The 18,800-nt window shown below is 40.0% G+C and overlaps 1 protein-coding gene across 4 annotated transcripts in view; it reads right to left on the bottom strand.

The window, feature by feature from the left end:
- Positions 1 to 3,965: 3,965 nt before the first annotated feature.
- Positions 3,966 to 18,800, bottom strand: part of TMPRSS7 (transmembrane serine protease 7) — a 43,636-nt gene continuing 28,801 nt past the window's right edge. For all 4 annotated transcript variants that reach the window (XM_055110272.1, XM_055110273.1, XM_057301859.1 and 1 more), the window contains 5 exons: positions 11,037 to 11,153; positions 9,950 to 10,121; positions 8,322 to 8,590; positions 6,589 to 6,725; positions 3,966 to 4,551 (listed from right to left, as the gene is read on the bottom strand). In XM_055110272.1, the coding sequence (XP_054966247.1) occupies positions 4,381 to 4,551; positions 6,589 to 6,725; positions 8,322 to 8,590; positions 9,950 to 10,121; positions 11,037 to 11,153 (866 nt within the window). In that variant the 3' untranslated portion in view covers positions 3,966 to 4,380. The remainder of the gene's footprint in view (positions 4,552 to 6,588; positions 6,726 to 8,321; positions 8,591 to 9,949; positions 10,122 to 11,036; positions 11,154 to 18,800) is intronic.

Genomic DNA, 18,800 nt, shown 5'->3' with positions numbered 1-18,800 from the left:
GCATGGGTTGGGCCAAGGGCCTCAACTCTCAAGCTTCTGTTCCGAATAGTCTTGCTCCTTACTTCTCACCCTCCACGCAACACACACACACACACACACACACACACACACACACACACACACATTAAGACCAGACCATTAACAAGAAGCATATAAATCAGCTCCACTCCAAATATGTTGACTTGAGTCCAAAAGTCTGGCATCTTCAGTACCTGATGTTGAGACACAGCCTAGATATCCTGTCTCCAGTTGTCTGATGCCTGCTACCAGATCCCCTGAACTTTGGATCCATCTGCCTGCTAAGGGGAGTCTGCAGTGACTCATCTGCTGACCTGCACTGACTTCTACTCCAACAGGTGGATCTTGCAAGAATCAGGCTGCATTCTCAGCTGGGATTTTTGAACAGGTTTTTTAACCAAGGAGCAAGGGTTAAGGGAATCAACAAGGAATGGTGACGTACCCAGGGACTAGCAATAGCGAGAAGCTGTTAACACTCCTAGGCCTAAAAGGGACTGGAGACTGATAAAGAACTAGAGCCATTGAAGGGTGTGGGAATTTGCAGGGAGGTCTTGATAGGATCTGTAGTCACGAAAACATGCAGACCTGACTGGAAGCACTGACACCTCTCAAACTTCTGATTCTCCCCACCCCTATCCTTACCCAGGGTCCAGAAAACTTTTCTCATAGTTCCCTTATTTGATTGCAGAAGTTCATCCTAAATGTGAGATTTTTTTCTCACTTCAGATGGATAGTAGCTATCTCCATGCCTGATTTCTCCATGCACAGATACCTAAAGCCTCCCTCACTCCCCCAGAGAATCAAAAAGCAACTGTTCCTGTCTCAAGCACACCCTAAACCACATCTTCTAATGCCTTTTGAGTACTGTTAAGCAAGGTTTATATACTCTGTAATTAGATTTAAATGCATTTCTATAATTCCATATGCCTAACCCTTGTTCTCATGTTACAGTGGAAGGAATATAAGTTCTGAAGGCAGACAGAACTAGGATCAAATTTAGACTCTCACTATCTGTGTGTTCTTGGGCAAGCTGTTTAATGTCTGCTTGTTTTCTTATAAAATGATTCCTACCTAGCAGAGTCAGGAAGATTAAGGTAAAGCATTTATTCCTGTGTCTGAAAAATGAAAGGATCTCAGTAAATGCTCCATTACATTCCCTGACTGTGTCTTTGTGGCTAATACCCACTCTCCCCCGACCCTTAGCACCCAGCACTAACCCTTGATTCAATATGTTTTCTTTTGATATTGGTTTTTCTTCCTGTGCTGTCCTATTTTCCTGATCACTGACACTTGCTGACACCTCCCATATTACCTGAACTAAATTCTTATTTGCAACCTGTTCCTGTTCCTGTTAACTGCAAATTTCTTAATCTCCAGACAGCTGACCTAGAATGCAGATGAGAGTCCCAACCCTACCTGAAGACTTTCTTCATCCTGCCAGTTTCACTCCACACTAAGGATTCAGAATAAGTTAGGAAGAGGTGTTTCTCCCTAGAGGTACAACCAAGTTTAGATTAAACGATTCTGATGAAAGTCAAGAATTTGTGAATGAGGAACCAAACTCTACCTAGATTTGTTTTTGTAATTCCTTCAGAATTCATTTACATAAGGGTAGCTTTTTAAATGTACTATTATTTCAAAAATAGATTTCTTTAATATAATTTAAAATTATTATTGACTCAATTGCTTTAGGTTGTTTGAAGTGTCCAATTTAAGTAACATTAAAAAATTAAAACATACTTATATTTGCTGACCAATATAAGATTTTTGATGTTGCTTTTTTGTAATAGTACTTGCTCTTCTTTTTAAATCCTTTTTAGAAGCAAATAATTTTCTAAATAGTTATCATATAAACTGAAAAACAAAGTAACATCATCAGAGTGATATCACCAATACACCAAAGGCATCTCATTCCCTTCAAATAGGTCTGTGACTCTGGAATACGCAACAGTTTGTTCCTGTGTGTTGTCAGATGGCAAGCAATACTACTCCGAACGTCAGCAACTGGGTCAGCCACTCAAGCTAATCAAGTAGAAAACAATTGAGAAATGGTTGCTTGTGGTGCTTCACTGTGCTATTTTCAAGGCACTGTGAAAGAAGGCATGAGTCCCTACAAGTTCTCCCCAATAACATGGCACGTGAAATGCTTCTGTCTTAATTTATGAAGGCCATTTTGCTCTGCTAACAAAACCATTCTTGGGACTTGCCTTACTTCACACCTTTGCAAGAATGAAGTGGATATTCCCACATCATTCAGGTTCTAAATGCATCTTAACATGCAATATCCAAGCAAGTTATGTTTGTTTTTCAACCTTTTCCCTGCCCCAGCACTGCTACAGCATATCGTGTACTCACTTTAATACCAGTGAGGGCCTATAGAGGTAGTGCATACATGTGCTTTCAAAAACTCCCTCTGATGAATCTGATAGATCATGCCAGCCCTCCTCCATCCCCTAACCGAGATCACAGACTTATGCAAAGGTTTTCATGTATTTTGTGAAGAGCAATTCTGTGCCCTAGAAATGACCATAAAGTAAAAAGTACAATTCACCTTGTATATAGGTCACAGCCATCCAGACAAAATAATGTAGATTATAAGAACTATCAGCCTAATTCGCTCTTCTATCCAGTGGATTCAGTAGCAAAGTCCTCCCTTTTGAATTAGTGGTACACTTGGCCCTCTGAATTGCACTATCGTATAGCCAGTTTACTGAAACCTTTGGGGCCCATTCATAGAGGTATTATTAAGATGCTTTATCCTTAATCTGAGGGAACAGTCTTTTAACAAATCAAAGTATATTCTATGAACTGAAAAATTTATCTGGCCTGGGAGATGACACCTTTTGCTCTCTCTCCTTTTGCTGTTACATTAAGATTTTCTAAGGTTCTGTGCATTATTCTATTAATAGACACTACCTGATGTTAGTATTTTTATTACTTCTTTGACTTTATAACAGGAAAACAAATAATATCACTCTTTTTTCTGTTGTTTTCACTCATTTGGTGGTACTATCAATTCTGGCTTCTGTTAATGAAAAGAATATTCTGAGATCAAGTATGAAACCTTCTAAATCAAGATAAAATAAATCAAGAACTAAGATACATTGAGAGTGTGCTATAGGCTTACAACTATGTAAGGTATTATAAGAGTCTGAAAGTAAAAGAAAGTCTCATCCACTGGGGTTTTAGAAAAGAACCAAAAGCCAGATGATAATATTTCTGAAAAATTTCACTTTTGCAACAATCGTTCAAAAGTTTATTTGCCTTTTTTTTGCTGACCAGCATTACAACAATTTCTTTGAATCTCATACACATGCTTTCGATTCAATTACCATGATGCTTTATTCTGCCATTTAGTAATGGTTGCTGTCAGTTTTGTTGGTTGGTTGATTGGTTTCTCTGTACACAACATTACCATGTGCCATGGCTGAAGATGGTCCACTATGATATGGTTAGATAAAATTGGTTTGTAAAGCAACAATATAGGTACTTATTCTGTCGATAACTGAGTTTTGCTTCATTTGCATTTGCAAAGGAGATATTTTGTGCATTTAGTTTCTTGAAAATGCTGAAGGTCAGGTATGTTTTTTACTGGAATTTCTTATTTTAATAAGTCAAATTTGCTGTAATTTTTATAAGTATCTGAACATGAATAGGGACATAAAATAGGGATGCCTGAACATCTCCCTTATTTTTTTATTTTATTTTAGAGGCTTGGTTCATAACATTACTTTAGGTTTCTTCCATCTCTGAATCAATAGCCTTTTGTACTTAAGAATGAATATAGTTATTTCCTTGGGAAAACTTTTTATGGAACACATATTAATCTGTCTTTCAATAAGTATTAAATGTATGCAATTTGACACTTCCAGTTGAAAAAAAGTAAGGGACTAATTTTATTATTAAATGTATGCAATTTGACATTTCTAGTTAAAAAAATGTAAGGGACTCATTTTATTAATAATTATTGCATCATTTTATTTATTTATTTATTTATTTATTTATTGAGATGGAGTCTCACTCTGTCACCCAGGCTGGAGTGCAGTGGCTGATCTCGCCTCACTGCAAGCTCCGCCTCCCAGATTCATGCCATTCTCCTGCCTCAGCCTCCTGAGTAGCTGGGACTACAGGCACCTGCCACCACGCCCGGCTAATTTTTTTTTTTTTTTTTTTTTTTTAGTAGAGACAGGGTTTCACCATGTTAGCCAGGATGGTCTTGACCTCCGGACCTCGTGATCTGCCCGCCTCGGCCTCCCAAAGTGCTGGGATTACAGGTGTGAGCCAGGGCACCCAGCCAATTACTGCACCATTTTAAAGTATCTATTTTTAACATAAATCACAGTAAAAATACAACTGGTACAATTACAAAAGAGAAGGGACATATTTATGAATCCAGGGAACAAAGTTTGACACCCTTGTGTAAACACCAGGAAAGTTTGGTCGTCCACATCCATGTCCCCAGCTAACAATGCCAGTCAAAATCCATTTTCCATCACTTTTTCTTCGACAAGATAAAGGTCCACCCGAATCTCCCTACACACACAAAAAATGTAAGTATAAAGTAAATTGGTCCCATGATCATCAGTTTCATCTTTATTGTATCTAATGAATTGTGTTCAAGAGTCCTCTAATGACATGTTTTTGCTTGGCTAATCACTCTGTAATTTGGGAAGTGTGAAAAACTAATGTGAAACTTCTATCATTTTATAATTATTCTTCCTATAATCAAACAGCTGCATTCATTAGACGAAACATGATTCTTTAGGCTAAGAATAACATTGGAAGATTCTTACTGGAGAAAACAACTCTCACATAGCCCTAAACAAAGAATAAACCTCAGTAATACTAGTGGTGATGGTGGTGGTGGTGGTGGTAATAGTAGTAGTAGTAGTAGTGGTGGTAGTAGTAGTAGTAGTAGTAGTGAGGGCTAAAATTTATTTAGTGCTAGCTATGTGCTAAGAATCGTTTAAAGACATTTAATCCTCACAACAACCTTATGAGGCATGGTTATCTTGGAAGGTTGACTTCTATCTCTGGGCCATGCAACTTTAGTGATTAGCTCATAGCCCCATGGAGAAGAAGAGACCTGTTTAGTTAGCCAGGTCCAGTGAAAAAACCCTAACAACTGCTGGTCCACAGTCATCACAAACAAATCACTCTCACTTGAGAGTCCTTTCTGATATCTCAATTCCTCTAAGCAAAGGCTTAAACAATTCAAAGTATAAACATAATTTCCACAGTATTAGTCCTTTAAATTATAATATCTAGGTTTTATTTTCCTATTTTAGAGGGTAGATAATCTTGCAACTTACTCAGAGGCAACAAATTTGCCCATGTATCCAAATTATGATCTTATACCTGATTAGGAAAATTCCAACTAGTAGGGAAGCTGGGCCCTTTATTTTAATTGCCACCACATCAACTCTACTAAGTTTAACAAGTAAACACTTGTGGCTGTGTGGAACAGGCCTGTGTAACCGACTAGCTATGGGAAGCACCCAAAATAGAGCACCCTTAGCATTAGAGAGGCAAGGGTTCAAATCCCAGCTCAGACATTTACACTTACTAGCTGTATGACCTTAGGCAATTTACTTACCCTCTCTGTGCCCGGTTTCCTCTTCTATAAAATGAGGAAAAAAGAATGATTGGAATGAATTTATGTAAAGAACCTAGCACGGTGCTTGCCACAAAATAGGAGCTCAGAAGACAGAAGTCATTATTATAGGATGAGTTTTTGTGGCATCATGGCTAAGCTTGTGGAAAGATGAAAGAACAGCTCCCACTGTCCTACTCACCCTCTAAATCAGGAGTATGCAATCTTTTGGCTTCCCTGAGCCACACTGGAAGAAGAATTGTCTCAGGCCACACATAAAATGTACGAACACTAATGATAACTAATGAGCTAAAAAAAATTGCAAAAAAAATCTCATGATGTTTTCAGAAAGTTTGTGAATTTGTGTTGGGCTGCATTCAAAGCTGTCCTGGGCTGCATGTGGCCTGTGGGCCGTGGGTTGGACAAGTTTGCTCTAAATCATCTATTTACTCTTTGGCAATCATGTAGGTAACTGCATAGATTGGAATCTCAGGCTCCGAGAAATGTCACCCCAAAGGTGACTTCCAACTTTACCACTGCCAGGGGCCTACCCAGAGAACTACAAATGAGTATTCTTTGTCACCTCTCCATTCCTCTCCTCTTTCCCCCAGCATATACTTCAAAGGAATGAGTAAATAAAATCCTTCAAATTTTAGAAATTAAATGGCAGCTGCTAAGGAAATAGGAAATAAATTGGTTATAAGAAAATTATGGCAGAATGATGAATGCTGACCTCATCCTCTAAATATTGAAGGAAAATACATGGAGCACATTATAGAAAACTGCGTTCTATAGAATAAATTATTTCAACACCTCTCCAAGATCTTAGGCAATTGGATGATAAATAGTATCTGAGCAGCTCAAGTGAATTCAGGGAAATACCTGCCCTGGTTATTTCCCAGTGTTATGTAGATTAAGTGAGAAAGCATTTATGGAAAGCACAACATGTTAGGCAAGGGAAAGGTACAATGACTTACTTTGCAGGCATCTCTCTTGCCTGACATTATGCCTGCACAGAGCATCCGAGAAGTGATGATCCCGTAGGTGGAAACACAGAGCGTTTGATCAATGAGCTCTACCTCCGCTTGCTGTAGAACGAGGGAGCCTTTATTATCTGCAAAACATATTGGAAGTAGAAATGATGTTAGTGGTAATGGCCGCATGTATTCAGGGCTTCATTTGAAAAGTTAACACACATTATCTCCTTTTACCCTCATAGCGGCAATTCCCTTGAGGTAAATTCTACTATTATCCTCATTTTGCTGATGAAGAAATTGAGTGCTAGGAGATTAAAGGGCTTGCCCAGTGACACACCGCTAGCAAGTAACACAAGATTCAGACCCAAGGTCTGACTCAATTACTTGAACAACTGTGCCATATTCCTCACCATTTCCCTCCTGTTTTCCGTAGGATGGTAAGTCAGCAACAGTTATTACTAATATCTACTATTCAAGAGAGCTCTTTAAATGGAGCAGCATAACTGATATATGGGAATCTCTGATGAACCATAAAAACCTAACAGTTTGCAAATAGCTGTTTCACTTCCTTTTGAACCTACCTGGCTAAGATGATTCAGAAAAATAAGTGCACACACACATACCCAGGCTTATAAAGAAAACATCTCATGATAAGTTGGTTGGGCAGATGCTTTTCTCCTGTGATATATGATAATGTAATCAAAGCACTGAGCACAGTAACCTATCAAAGTTACAAGTGTTCACAGTCAGCTGCCTTCCCTCCTTGGGACCCTGAGACTTCAGTGGACCCAAGCTGGTGGTATTACTACTTCAATCACTAAATGAAAGCACTGAGAAGCTGCCTTTGAGAAGCTGCCCACACTTTAGAGTGTCAAAACGAGGCTACAGGGCAAGGTTCAGGAATTAAGATGCTGTACGTGTCCTAAACCCTTGAAAAGGATGGCAAAAGAAGGTGAGGTGATCGAAAGATCAAGGGAAAATATTAGCACTAGCGTTTGGGGATACATTCACAAAGCATTGGATTCTTCCCCTCACTATATATTCAGAATCCCACCTTGAATCCTGGACCATGAAAAACCTTGGCAGGGTAGATGTAGGGACTTCCCTACTATACAGCCTGATATTTATGCATATTGAATAGATGTCCTCTCCCGTCAGAGGAATTGCAAAAAGGTATCTTCTCTGGGTGGACCAAATCCGAATCCTGGAGGTATAACCTCCAGGCCTGAGTTTCTGGTCTGGAAACTAAGGGCAGTCTGAAGTTCAGCCCTTACTCTCATCCCTTGGCCAATTGCACAGGCGCAGGACATACCCACATAGTCTCCCAGACTGTTGCCTATGAGTTGACATAGTGGGATGTGCATGTGTGTCCTTCTCTCCTTTATAAATGAATCATTTCTTTGAATGAAAAGGGAGGAATTGCTCCTTCTCTAGTGAATAACATAGCATAACCTTCAGAGTTTGAAAAGGGCCCATGACTATCTAGTCAATCCTGCCTTGCTCATACACAGTCCTCTCCCTCTTTATAAGGTGAGCCCTGCTTCTTTTAAAGCAGGTGGATAGCATCATTAAAAAGAAATAACAGTACCCTCCTCCAATCCAAACTTCCAGAGTTGTCAGGAGGTTCAAAGGAGATCAAATACACAAACCCTCTCTGTGAACCCTAAAGCACTACATAAACACCTTATCATCCTCTGCAGGGGAAGGGCATGACCATTCATTCATACACACACCTGCTTCGTGTCTTCGCCCCCAGCCAGTTACCCAGCACTTCTCCCCACTGCGAACTCTCTGACCAGTGGGAGGAATGCATATTGGCTGAATGAGCTGTTTCAGGGTCTCAGGCCAGGCAATACTGAGCTGTAGCAAAGCAATATCATAATCAAAAGTCTGACTGTTATAGTACTCGTGGACCACAATTCTTCTCACCGGGGAGACAAACTTGGCATTCCCCTGAACATACATCCCAAGGTGTGCAGTCCATGGTGTGGGATCTGACAGCCTGGTAGAACAGTAATGAAACATAAAGTTAGCAGCTTAAAGAACCACATACAGTTTGCAAACAAGCACTCTAAAGAGTTGAGGGCTGAAAAAGAAGGGCCTGACTTCCAGGGTGTTATTATAGTCACTGGCTCTGTCCGGGGACCATGGCAGAAAGCGTAACTGTGAGCCTCCCTTGTCTCCCTCAAAAAGTCAGAAATGACGTAAGCTGTATTAGGAGTGGCAAGTAATAGAAAATTCACTCAACAATGTCCTAAGCAAATGCCTGGACATTTTCTTTCCACTAGTATTTCATGAACCACACACAGATCAAGAATGTTGGTAACTAGAATTAATTTGTTACATTCTTCCTATTCATGCTGAAAATGGCATTTGATGGAGAATCCTACTACCAAATTCAAATGATATGAATACCAAGATTGATTAGAAATCAAAGTGCTATAAGCAGGAATTTAATGAAATTCCTTCTGGCAAACTACCGGAAGCCTTAATGATCACTACTCTTACTGCTCAACAATGCCCATTCATAGGGTCACCAACTGCCATTCCCATCAGTCCTTCCAGAATCCCAATCTTGACCTCCATGACCTTGCACAAGTCACAGAAGGACTTGTAATCTCCATGTGAAGTGTCCCTCTCCATCAGCATAACAGTGGGGTAAAGTGACCAAAATGTTGGTCACTAATTTGCTTAGCTGATGTCTCATGAGTGGCAATGGACACCCAAAGAAATATTAGGGTTAATACATTATTTGGAGCAGTTTCACAGCATTAGAGACTCATGATCAAACAGATGTGAAGCTATCTTAATAATTAACACAAATCCTATAATTTTCAGGGAAACAAATATCCAAACTGTGTAACTTCATTGAAATACTCAAAAAAAAAATGCAGAATGAGAAGTGAATGATTTTTTTAACCTAAGATTCAGTAGATTCCAATAGTAAGTTTAAATTTTAAGTGAGGTTATTTTCTAAGATGTCCTCTTACCCTTGGCTGGAAGAGCATCTATCCCATCATAATCCCATTGGGGACCTCCATTCTCCAGTCACTCTCCAGTGCCCATTTTTCTCCACATTCTCCACACATTCTCTTAAGTTTGCTCCCTCTGAGTTAAAAGCCCTATCTTATTTTCCCAGTCTTAGTAAAAGCCTATTCATTCTTGATGTTTCCTTGGTGCTTTTTTTATACCAATAATACCTTAAAAAAAATGTTTGTCACACACGTGGGATCCAAAAAATGAAAGTGCAATTGAATTGATTGAATGTCCCCAACAGGGATCTGCTTCCCACAATTTGAGGGCAGATATGTTGTCTATGGCCACAGAGTGCCACTTGAAAGTAAGGACCGTGAGGCCCTACCTGTTTCCATGAAAACAGTGGGCTGCAGAAAGAAGCCACTCCCTGGAGATGACTGAGGCACCACAGTAGGCAGATCCAACAAAGTGGAGGCTGACCTGCCACGGCCAACCCCCCTCCAGGGTGTCTGTGCCTCCGATGATGCGGTGAAGGGTGGAGGAACTCCTGCTGCAGGCTTTGGTGGAGAAAGGGCATGTGATTTAAAGGTAGACTTGGAAGAAAAACTAGAAGTTAAGCCAGTTTTAGTGCTGGCTGGGAACTGACTCACTAGGTAGCAATTTGAAATCTCCTTATCTAGAGGACAGAGAACATGTGAGTCTGTCTGAAACCAATACAAACAAACCACTCCCTCCTTCCTGAAGCATGCCCTGACACAGTCTCTATACCACAACGCAGATGAGAGGAGGAGGGGGACCTGCTGTAACAGCTGAACTGACATAAACAGCTGCCTATGGATTTAGATTGTCAGGTAAAGAGAAATGTAAATGAATTGAGAATTTCTTTGAAGTTGTGCTGATGTGACAGAAAGTATTGGGGAAAAGATTTATAAGACCTGGACAAATGAAAACCTACAGGGAAAACTAGTTATCAGAGCAATTGTTTGCTAGTGTAAATAGTATTGGTAAAGATGTATAATTTACATGTTGCCACATGGCCAAGTAGTGGCCACATGACTAATAGGAGCATGTGGGAGATTAGTTATTGAGTCAAGCCTAAAGAAAGAAACAGCACTTGATATTGTTAGTAACATAAGGCATTATTAACAGGTCATCCACTGCGTTCCAGTTTCTATTTATTTTCTCACAGAGTTTTTATTTAGGATCTTCTCCCTTGATTAAAATTATTAAAAAGTGAAAGTTCTCATTTTAAAAATTTAATTCATTAATGCTGTTATCAAGAAGACAGAATCCATTCCAGAGTTTTTATTTCTGAGAAACAATTTGGGACTCAGTTTGTCAATAGTTACTATTCTTGTTTTGGCTATGGCAACCTCGATCAAGGGAAATACACCAAGAAGGGAATGAAAATATAAAAAACAGGTAAACTGAAGAGGGAATACAGGAACCCAAAGGAATGAATTTCTACTCACTGCAGCCTTCTTCATCACTTCCATCTGGACAATCCACTGTCCCGTCACATTTTGCATTTTGTTTCCTAAAGCAAATATCATTGCCACACTTAAAAGTTCTGTTGTTGCATGGAATACCTAACAATGGACAAAAGAAGAAACAGCTTTCCTTAGCCAGAAACAAACTTGAGTGAATGAGATTTGAATGAATAACTCCAAACCCCATAAAAAATGGTTTAATCACAGGATTGGTATTTGCTGCTCTGGGATAAATGGCAGAGAGAAGAGAAGCAACCTCACAGTGATCTGTTTCTTCACCTAAGAAAAGCCATTTGAAGGCTGGCAGGCATATTTGTTGAGAATCAATCCAACCACCTCTTCTTTCTCCCACAGCAGGTGAGACGTGAAGAAGTGCGACACATCAGTGGCTTTAGGCTGCAGCCTCTTTGCTATTACCTTCTCTTATTCTCCAAGAAAACTTTTGAGCAAAAATCACAGCCATGCTCAGTTATTTTATATCAGTAGGAGGCAAAATGGACAGACTTGTGAATTACAACACATTTGTTCACAACCTTGGAGGTTTGTTTCTGCAAGGGTGAGAGTGGAACGTGTTCCATTCCAGTATTTGGCAAGTTCCTCTACATCAGGTCCTCTGTATCCTACAATCCTGAGCATCATTAAAAGCAAGTAAGCAATAAGAATCTGCCAGTATTACAAAAGAAACTACCATCAGAGTGAACAGGCAACCTACAGAATGGGAGAAAATTTTTGCAATCTACCCATTTCACGAAGGGCTAATCTCCAGAATCTACAAAGAACTCAAACAAATTTACAAGAAAAAAACAGACAACCCCATCAAAAAGTGGGCAAAGGATATGAACAGACACTTCTCAAAAGAAGACATTTATGCAGCCAACAGACACATGAAAAAATGCTCATCATCACTGGTCATCAGAGAAATGCAAATCAAAACCCCAATGAGATACCGTCTCACCGCAGTTAGAATGGTGATCATTAAAAAGTCTAGAAAAGGCCAGGCATGTAATTATAGGTCGCTCACGCCTGTAATCCCAGCACTTTGGGAGGCTGAGGCGGGTGGATTGCCTGAGGTCAGGAGTTCGAGATCAGTGTGGCCAACATGGTGGAACCCCATCTCTACTAAAAATACAAAAAAATTAGCTGGGCATGGTGGTGTGCACCAGTAATCCCAGCTACTCGGGAGGCTGAGGCAGGGGAATTGCTTGAACCCAGGAGGTGGAAGTTGCAGTGAGCCCAGACTGTGCCACTGCACTCCAGCCTGGGCAACAGAGCAAGATTCTGTCTCAAAAAAAAAAAAAAAAAAGGTCAGGAAACAACAGATGCTGGAGAGGACATGGAGAAATAGGGACAATTTTACACTGTTGGTGAGAGTGTAAATTAGTTCAACCATTGTGCAAGATGATATGGTGATTCCTCAGGGATCTAGAACTAGAAATACCATTTGACCCAGCAATCCCATTACTGGGTATATACCCAAAGGATTATAAATCTTGCTACTATAAAGACACATGCACACATATGTCTATTGCAGCACTATTCACAATAGCAAGATTTGGAACCAACCCAAATGTCCATAAATGATAGACTGGATTAAGAAAATGTGGCACATATGCCTGACTTGGCGGGTCCCACGTCCACAGAGCCTTGTTCACTGCTAGCGCAGCAGTCTGAGATCCAACTGCCAGGCGGCAGCCTGGCTGGGGGAGGGGCGTCCGCCATTGCTGAGGCTTGAGTAGGTAAACAAAGCAGCCAGGAAGTTCAAACTGGGTGGAGCCCACTGCAGCTCAGCAAGGCCTACTGCCCCTATAGACTCCACCTCTGTGGGCAGGGCATAGCTGAACAAAAGGCAGCAGACAACTTCTGAAGACTTAAACATTCCACTCTGACAGCTCTAAAGAGAGCAGTGGTTCTCCTGGCATGGCATTTGAGCTCTAAGAATGGACAGACTGCCTCCTCAAGTGGGTCCCTGACCCCTGTGTAGCCTAACTGGGAGACACCTCCCAGTAGGGGCCAAAAGACATCTCATATAGGCGGGTGCCCCTCTGGGACGAAGCTTCCAGAGGAAGGATCAGGCAGCAATATTTGCTGCTCTGAAATATTTGCTGTTCTGCAGCCTCCACTGGTGATACCCAGGCAAACAGCGTCTGGAATAGACCTCTAGCAAACTCCAACAGACCTGCAGCTGAGGGACCTGACTGTTAGAAGCAAAACTAACAAACAGAAAGGAACAGCATTAACATCAACAAAAGGGACATCTACACCAAAACCCCATCTGTAAGTCACCAACATCAAAGACCGAAGGTAGATAAAACCACAAAGATGGGGAGAAACCAGAGCAGAAAAGCTGAAAATTCTAAAAACCAGAGCGCCTCTTCTCCTTCAAAGGAATGCAGCTCCTCACCAGCAACGGAACAAAGCTGAAGGAGAATTACTTTGACAAGTTGACAGAAGTAGGCTTCAGAAGGTAGGTAATAACAAACTTCGCTGAGCTAAAGGAGGATGTTCAAACCCATCACAAGGAAGCTAAAAACCTTGAAAAAAGATTAGACGAATGGCTAACTAGAATAAACTGTGTAGAAAAGACCTTAAATGACCTGATGGAGCTGAAAACTATGGCACGAGAACTATGTAACACATGCACAAGCTTCAGTAGCTGATTCGATCAAGTGGAAGAAAGGGTATCAGTGATTGAAGATCAAATTAATGAAATGAAGTGAGAAAAGAAGTTTAGAGAAAAAAGAGTAAAAAGAAATGAACAAAGTCTCCAAGAAATATGGGACTATGTGAAAGGACCAAATCTACGTTTAATTGGTGTACCTGAAAGTGATGGGGAGAATGGAACCAAGTTGGAAAACACTCTGCAGGATATTATCCATGAGAACTTCCCCAACCTAGCATGGCAGGCCAACATTCAAATTCAGGAAATACAGAGAACACCACAAAGATACTCCTTGAAAAGAGCAACCCCAAGACACATAATTGTCAGATTCGCCAAGGTTGAAATGAAGGAAAAAATGTTAAGGGTAGCCAAAGACAAAGGTCAGGTTACCCACAAAGGGAAGCCCATCAAACTAACAGTGGATCTCTTGGCAGAAACCCTACAAGCCAGAAAAGAGTGGGGGCCAATATTCAACGTTCTTAAAGAAAAGAATTTTCAACCCAGAATTTCATATCCAACCAAACTAAGCTTCATAAGTGAAGGAGAAATAAAATCCTTTACAGACAAGCAAATGCTGAGAGATTTTGTCACCACTAGGCCTGCCTTACAAGAGCTCCTGAAGGAAGCACTAAACATGGAAAGGGACAACTGGTACCAGCCACTGCAAAAACATGTCAAATTGTAAAGACCATCGATGCTATGAAGAAATTGCATCAACTAAAGGGCAAAATGACCAGCTAACATCATAATGACAGGATAAAATTCACACATAACAATATTAACCTTAAATGTAAATGGGCTAAATGCCCCAGTTAAAAGACACAGACTGGCAAACTGGATATAGAATGACAAGTTAACAGGTGCAGCACACCAACATGGCACATGTATACATATGTAACAAACCTGCACGTTGTGCACATGCACCCTAGAACTTAAAGTATAATAATAATAAAAAAAAAGAGTCAAGACCCATCAGTGTGCTGTATTCAGGAGACCCATCTCATGTACGGAGACACACATAGACTCAAAATAAAGGGTTGAAGGAAGATCTACCAAGCAAATGAAAAGCAAAAAAAAGCAGAGGTTGCAATCCTAGTTTCTAATAAAACAGACATTAAACCAACAAAGATCAAAAGAGACAAAGAGGGCCGTTACATAATGGTAAAGGGATCAATTAAACAAGAAGAGCTAACTATCCTAAATATATATGCACCTAATACAGGAGCACCCAGATTCATAAAGCAAGTCTTTAGAGACCTACAAAGAGACTTAGACTCCCACACAATAATAATGGGAAACCTTAACACCCACTGTCAATATTAGACAGATCAACAAGACAGAAGGTTAACAAAGATATCCAGGACTTGAACTCAGCTCTGCACCAAGCGGACCTAATAGACATCTACAGAACTCTCTACCCCAAATCAACAGAATATACATTCTTATCAGCACCACATCACACTTATCTAAAATTGACCACATAATTGGAAGTAAAGCACTCCTCAACAAACGTAAAAGAACAGAAATCACAACAAACTGTCTCTCATAGACCACAGTGCAATCAAATTAAAACTCAGGATTAAAAAACTCATTCAAAACCGCACAACTTCATGGAAACTGAATAACCTGCTCCTGAATGACTAGTGGGTAAATAACGAAATGAAGGCAGAAATAAAGATGTTCTTTGAAACTAATGAGAACAAAGACGCAATGTACCAGAATCTCTGGGACACATTTAAAGCGGTGTGTAGAGGGAAATTTGTTGCACTAAATGCCCACAAGAGAAAGCAGGAAAGATCTAAAATCAACACCATAACATCACAATTGAAAGAACTAGAGAAGCAAGAGCAAACAAATTCAAAAGCTAGCAGAAGGCAAGAAATAACTAAGATCAGAGCAGAACTGAAAGACAAAAAACCCTTCAAAAAAAATCAATGAATCTGAGAGCTGGTTTTTTGAAATGATCAACAAAATTGATAGACCGCTAGCAAGATTAATAAAGAAGAAAAGAGAGAAGAATCAAATAGACTCAATAAAAAAATGATAAAGGGGATATCACCACCAATCCCACAGAAATACAAACTGCGTCAGAGAATACTATAAACACCTCTACGCAAATAAACTAGAAAATCTAGAAGAAATGGATAAATTCCTGGACACATACACCCTCCCAAGACTAAACCAGGAAGAAGTTGAATCTCTGAATAGACCAATAACAGGCTCTGAAATTGAGGCAATACTTAATAGCCTACCAACCAAAAAAATTCCAGGACCAGACAGATTCACAGCCAAATTCTATCACAGGCACAAAGAGGAGCTGGTACCATTCCTTCTGAAACTATTCCAATCAATAGAAAAAGAGGGAATCCTCCCTAACTTATTTTATGAGGCCAGCATCATCCTGATACCAAAGCCTGGCAGAGACACAACAAAAAAAGAGAATTTTAGACCAATACCCCTGATGAACATTGATGCAAAAATCCTCAATAAAACACACTGGCAAACCAAATCCAGCAGCACATCAAAAAGCTTATCCACCATGATCAAGTTGGCTTCATCTTTGGGACACAAGGCTGGTTCAACATACACAAATCACTAAACATAATCCATCATGTAAACAGAACCAATGACAAAAACCACGTGATTATCTCAACAGATGCAGAAAAGGCCTTTGACAAAATTCAACAGCCCTTCATGCTAAAAACTATCAATGAACTAGGTATTGATGGAATGTATCTCAAAATAATAAGAGCTATTTATGACAAACCCACAGCCAATATCATACTGAATGGGCAAAAATTGGAAGCATTCCCTTTGAAAACTGGCACAAGACAAGGATGTGCCCTCTCACCACTCCTATTCAACATAGTGTTGGAAGTTCTGGCCAGGGCAATCAGGCAGGAGAAAGAAATAAAGGGTATTCGATTAGGAAAAGAGGAAGTCAAATTGTCCCTGTTTGCAGATGACATGATTGTATATTTAGAAAACCCCATCGTCTCAGCCCAAAATCTCCTTAAGCTCATAAGCAATTTCAGCAGTCTCAGGATATAAAATCAATGTACAAAAATCACAAGCATTCTTACACACCAATAACAGACAAACAGAGAGCCAAATCATGGGAGAACTCCCATTCACAATTGCTACAAAGAGAATAAAATACCTAGGAATCCAGCTTACAAGGGATGTGAAGGACTTCTTCAAGGAGAACTACAAACCACTGCTCAACAAAATGAAAGTGGACACAAACAAATGGAAGAACATTCCATGCTCATGGATAGGAAGAATCCATGTCATGAAAATGGCCATACTGCCGAAGTTAATTTATAGATTCAATGCCATCCCCATCAAGCTACCAATGACTTTCTTTGCAGAATTGGAAAACACTACTTTAAGTTCATATGGAACCAAAAAAGAGCCTGCATTGCCAAGACAATCCTAAGCCAAAAGAACAAAGTTGGGGGCATCACGCTACCTGATTTCAAATTATACTACAAGGCTACAGTAACCAAAACAGCATGGTGCTGGTACCAAAACAGATATATAGAGCAATGGAACAGAACAGAGACCTCAGAAATAACACCACACATGTACAACCATCTGATCTTTGACAAACCTGACAAAAACAAGAAATGGGGAAAGGATTCCCTATTTAATAAATGGTGCTGGAAAAACTGGCTATGCAGAAAGCTGAAAGTGGATCCCTTCCTTACACCTTATACAAAAATTAATTCCAGATAGATTAAAGATTTAAATGTTAGACCTAAAACCATAAAATCCCTAGAAGAAAACCTAGGCATTACCATTCAGGACATAGGCATGGGCAAGGACTTCATGACTAAAACACCAAAAGCAATGTCAACAAAAGCCAAAATAGACAAATGGGATCCAATTCAACTAAAGAGCTTCTGCATGGCAAAGGAAACTACCACCAGAGTGAACAGGCAACCTACAGAATGGGAGAAAATGTTTGCAATCTACCCATTTCACAAAGGGCTAATCTCCAGAATCTACAAAGAACTCAAACAAATTTACAAGAGAAAAATGAGCAACCCCATCAAAAAGTGGGCAAAGGATATGAACAGACACTTCTCAAAAGAAGACATTTATGCAGCCAACAGACACATGAAAAAATGCTCATCATCACTGGTCATCAGAGAAATGAAAATCAAAACCACAATGAGATACCATCTCACATCAGTTAGAATGGCGATCACTAAAAAGTCAGGAAACAACAGGTGCTGGAGAGAATGTGGAGAAATAGGAATGCTTTTACACTGTTGGTGGGAGTGTAAACTAGTTCAACCATTGTGGAAGACAGTGTGGCAATTCCTCAAGGATCTAGAACTACAAATACCATTTGACCCAGCAATCCCATTACCGGGTATATACCTAAAGGATTATAAATCATGCCACTATAAAGACACATACACACGTATGTTTATTGCGGCACTATTCACAATAGCAAAGACTTGGACCCAACCCAAACGTCCATCAATGATAGACTGGATTAAGAAAATGTGGCACATATACACCATAGAATACTATGCAGCCATAAAAAAGGATGAGTTCATGTCCTTTGCAGGGACATGGATGAAGCTGGAAACCATCATTCTCAGCAAACTATCACAAGGACAGAAAACCAAACACTGCATGTTCTCACTTATAGGTGGGAATTGAACAATGAGAACACTTGGACACAGGGTGGGGAACATCACGCACCAGGGCCTGTCAGGGGGTAAGGGCCTTGGGGAGGTATAGCATTAGGAGAAATACCTAATGTAAATGACGAGTTGATGGGTACAGCAAACCAACATGGCACAACTATACCTATGTAACAAACCTGCACGTTGTGCACATGTACCCTAGAATTAAAGTATAATAATTTTAAAAAAAAGAAAAAAAGTGTTTTCAACACTAAAATAAAATTTTTAAAAATTGAAAAAAAAAGAGAATCTGCCAATATTCACACATGAACACATACACACACACACACACACTCACACACATACACACATTCCACCCCATTTAGAGTGACCAACTGTCCCTATTTGTCCCCTTGGGACTAAAGGGGTTCCCAAGACAAGGGA

This window comes from Pan paniscus, chromosome 2 (assembly GCF_029289425.2).
Source record: "Pan paniscus chromosome 2, NHGRI_mPanPan1-v2.0_pri, whole genome shotgun sequence".
Taxonomy (NCBI): domain Eukaryota; kingdom Metazoa; phylum Chordata; class Mammalia; order Primates; family Hominidae; genus Pan; species Pan paniscus.
Note: the sequence above shows the minus strand (reverse complement) of the source record. Positions and strands in the feature narration are given on the sequence as shown.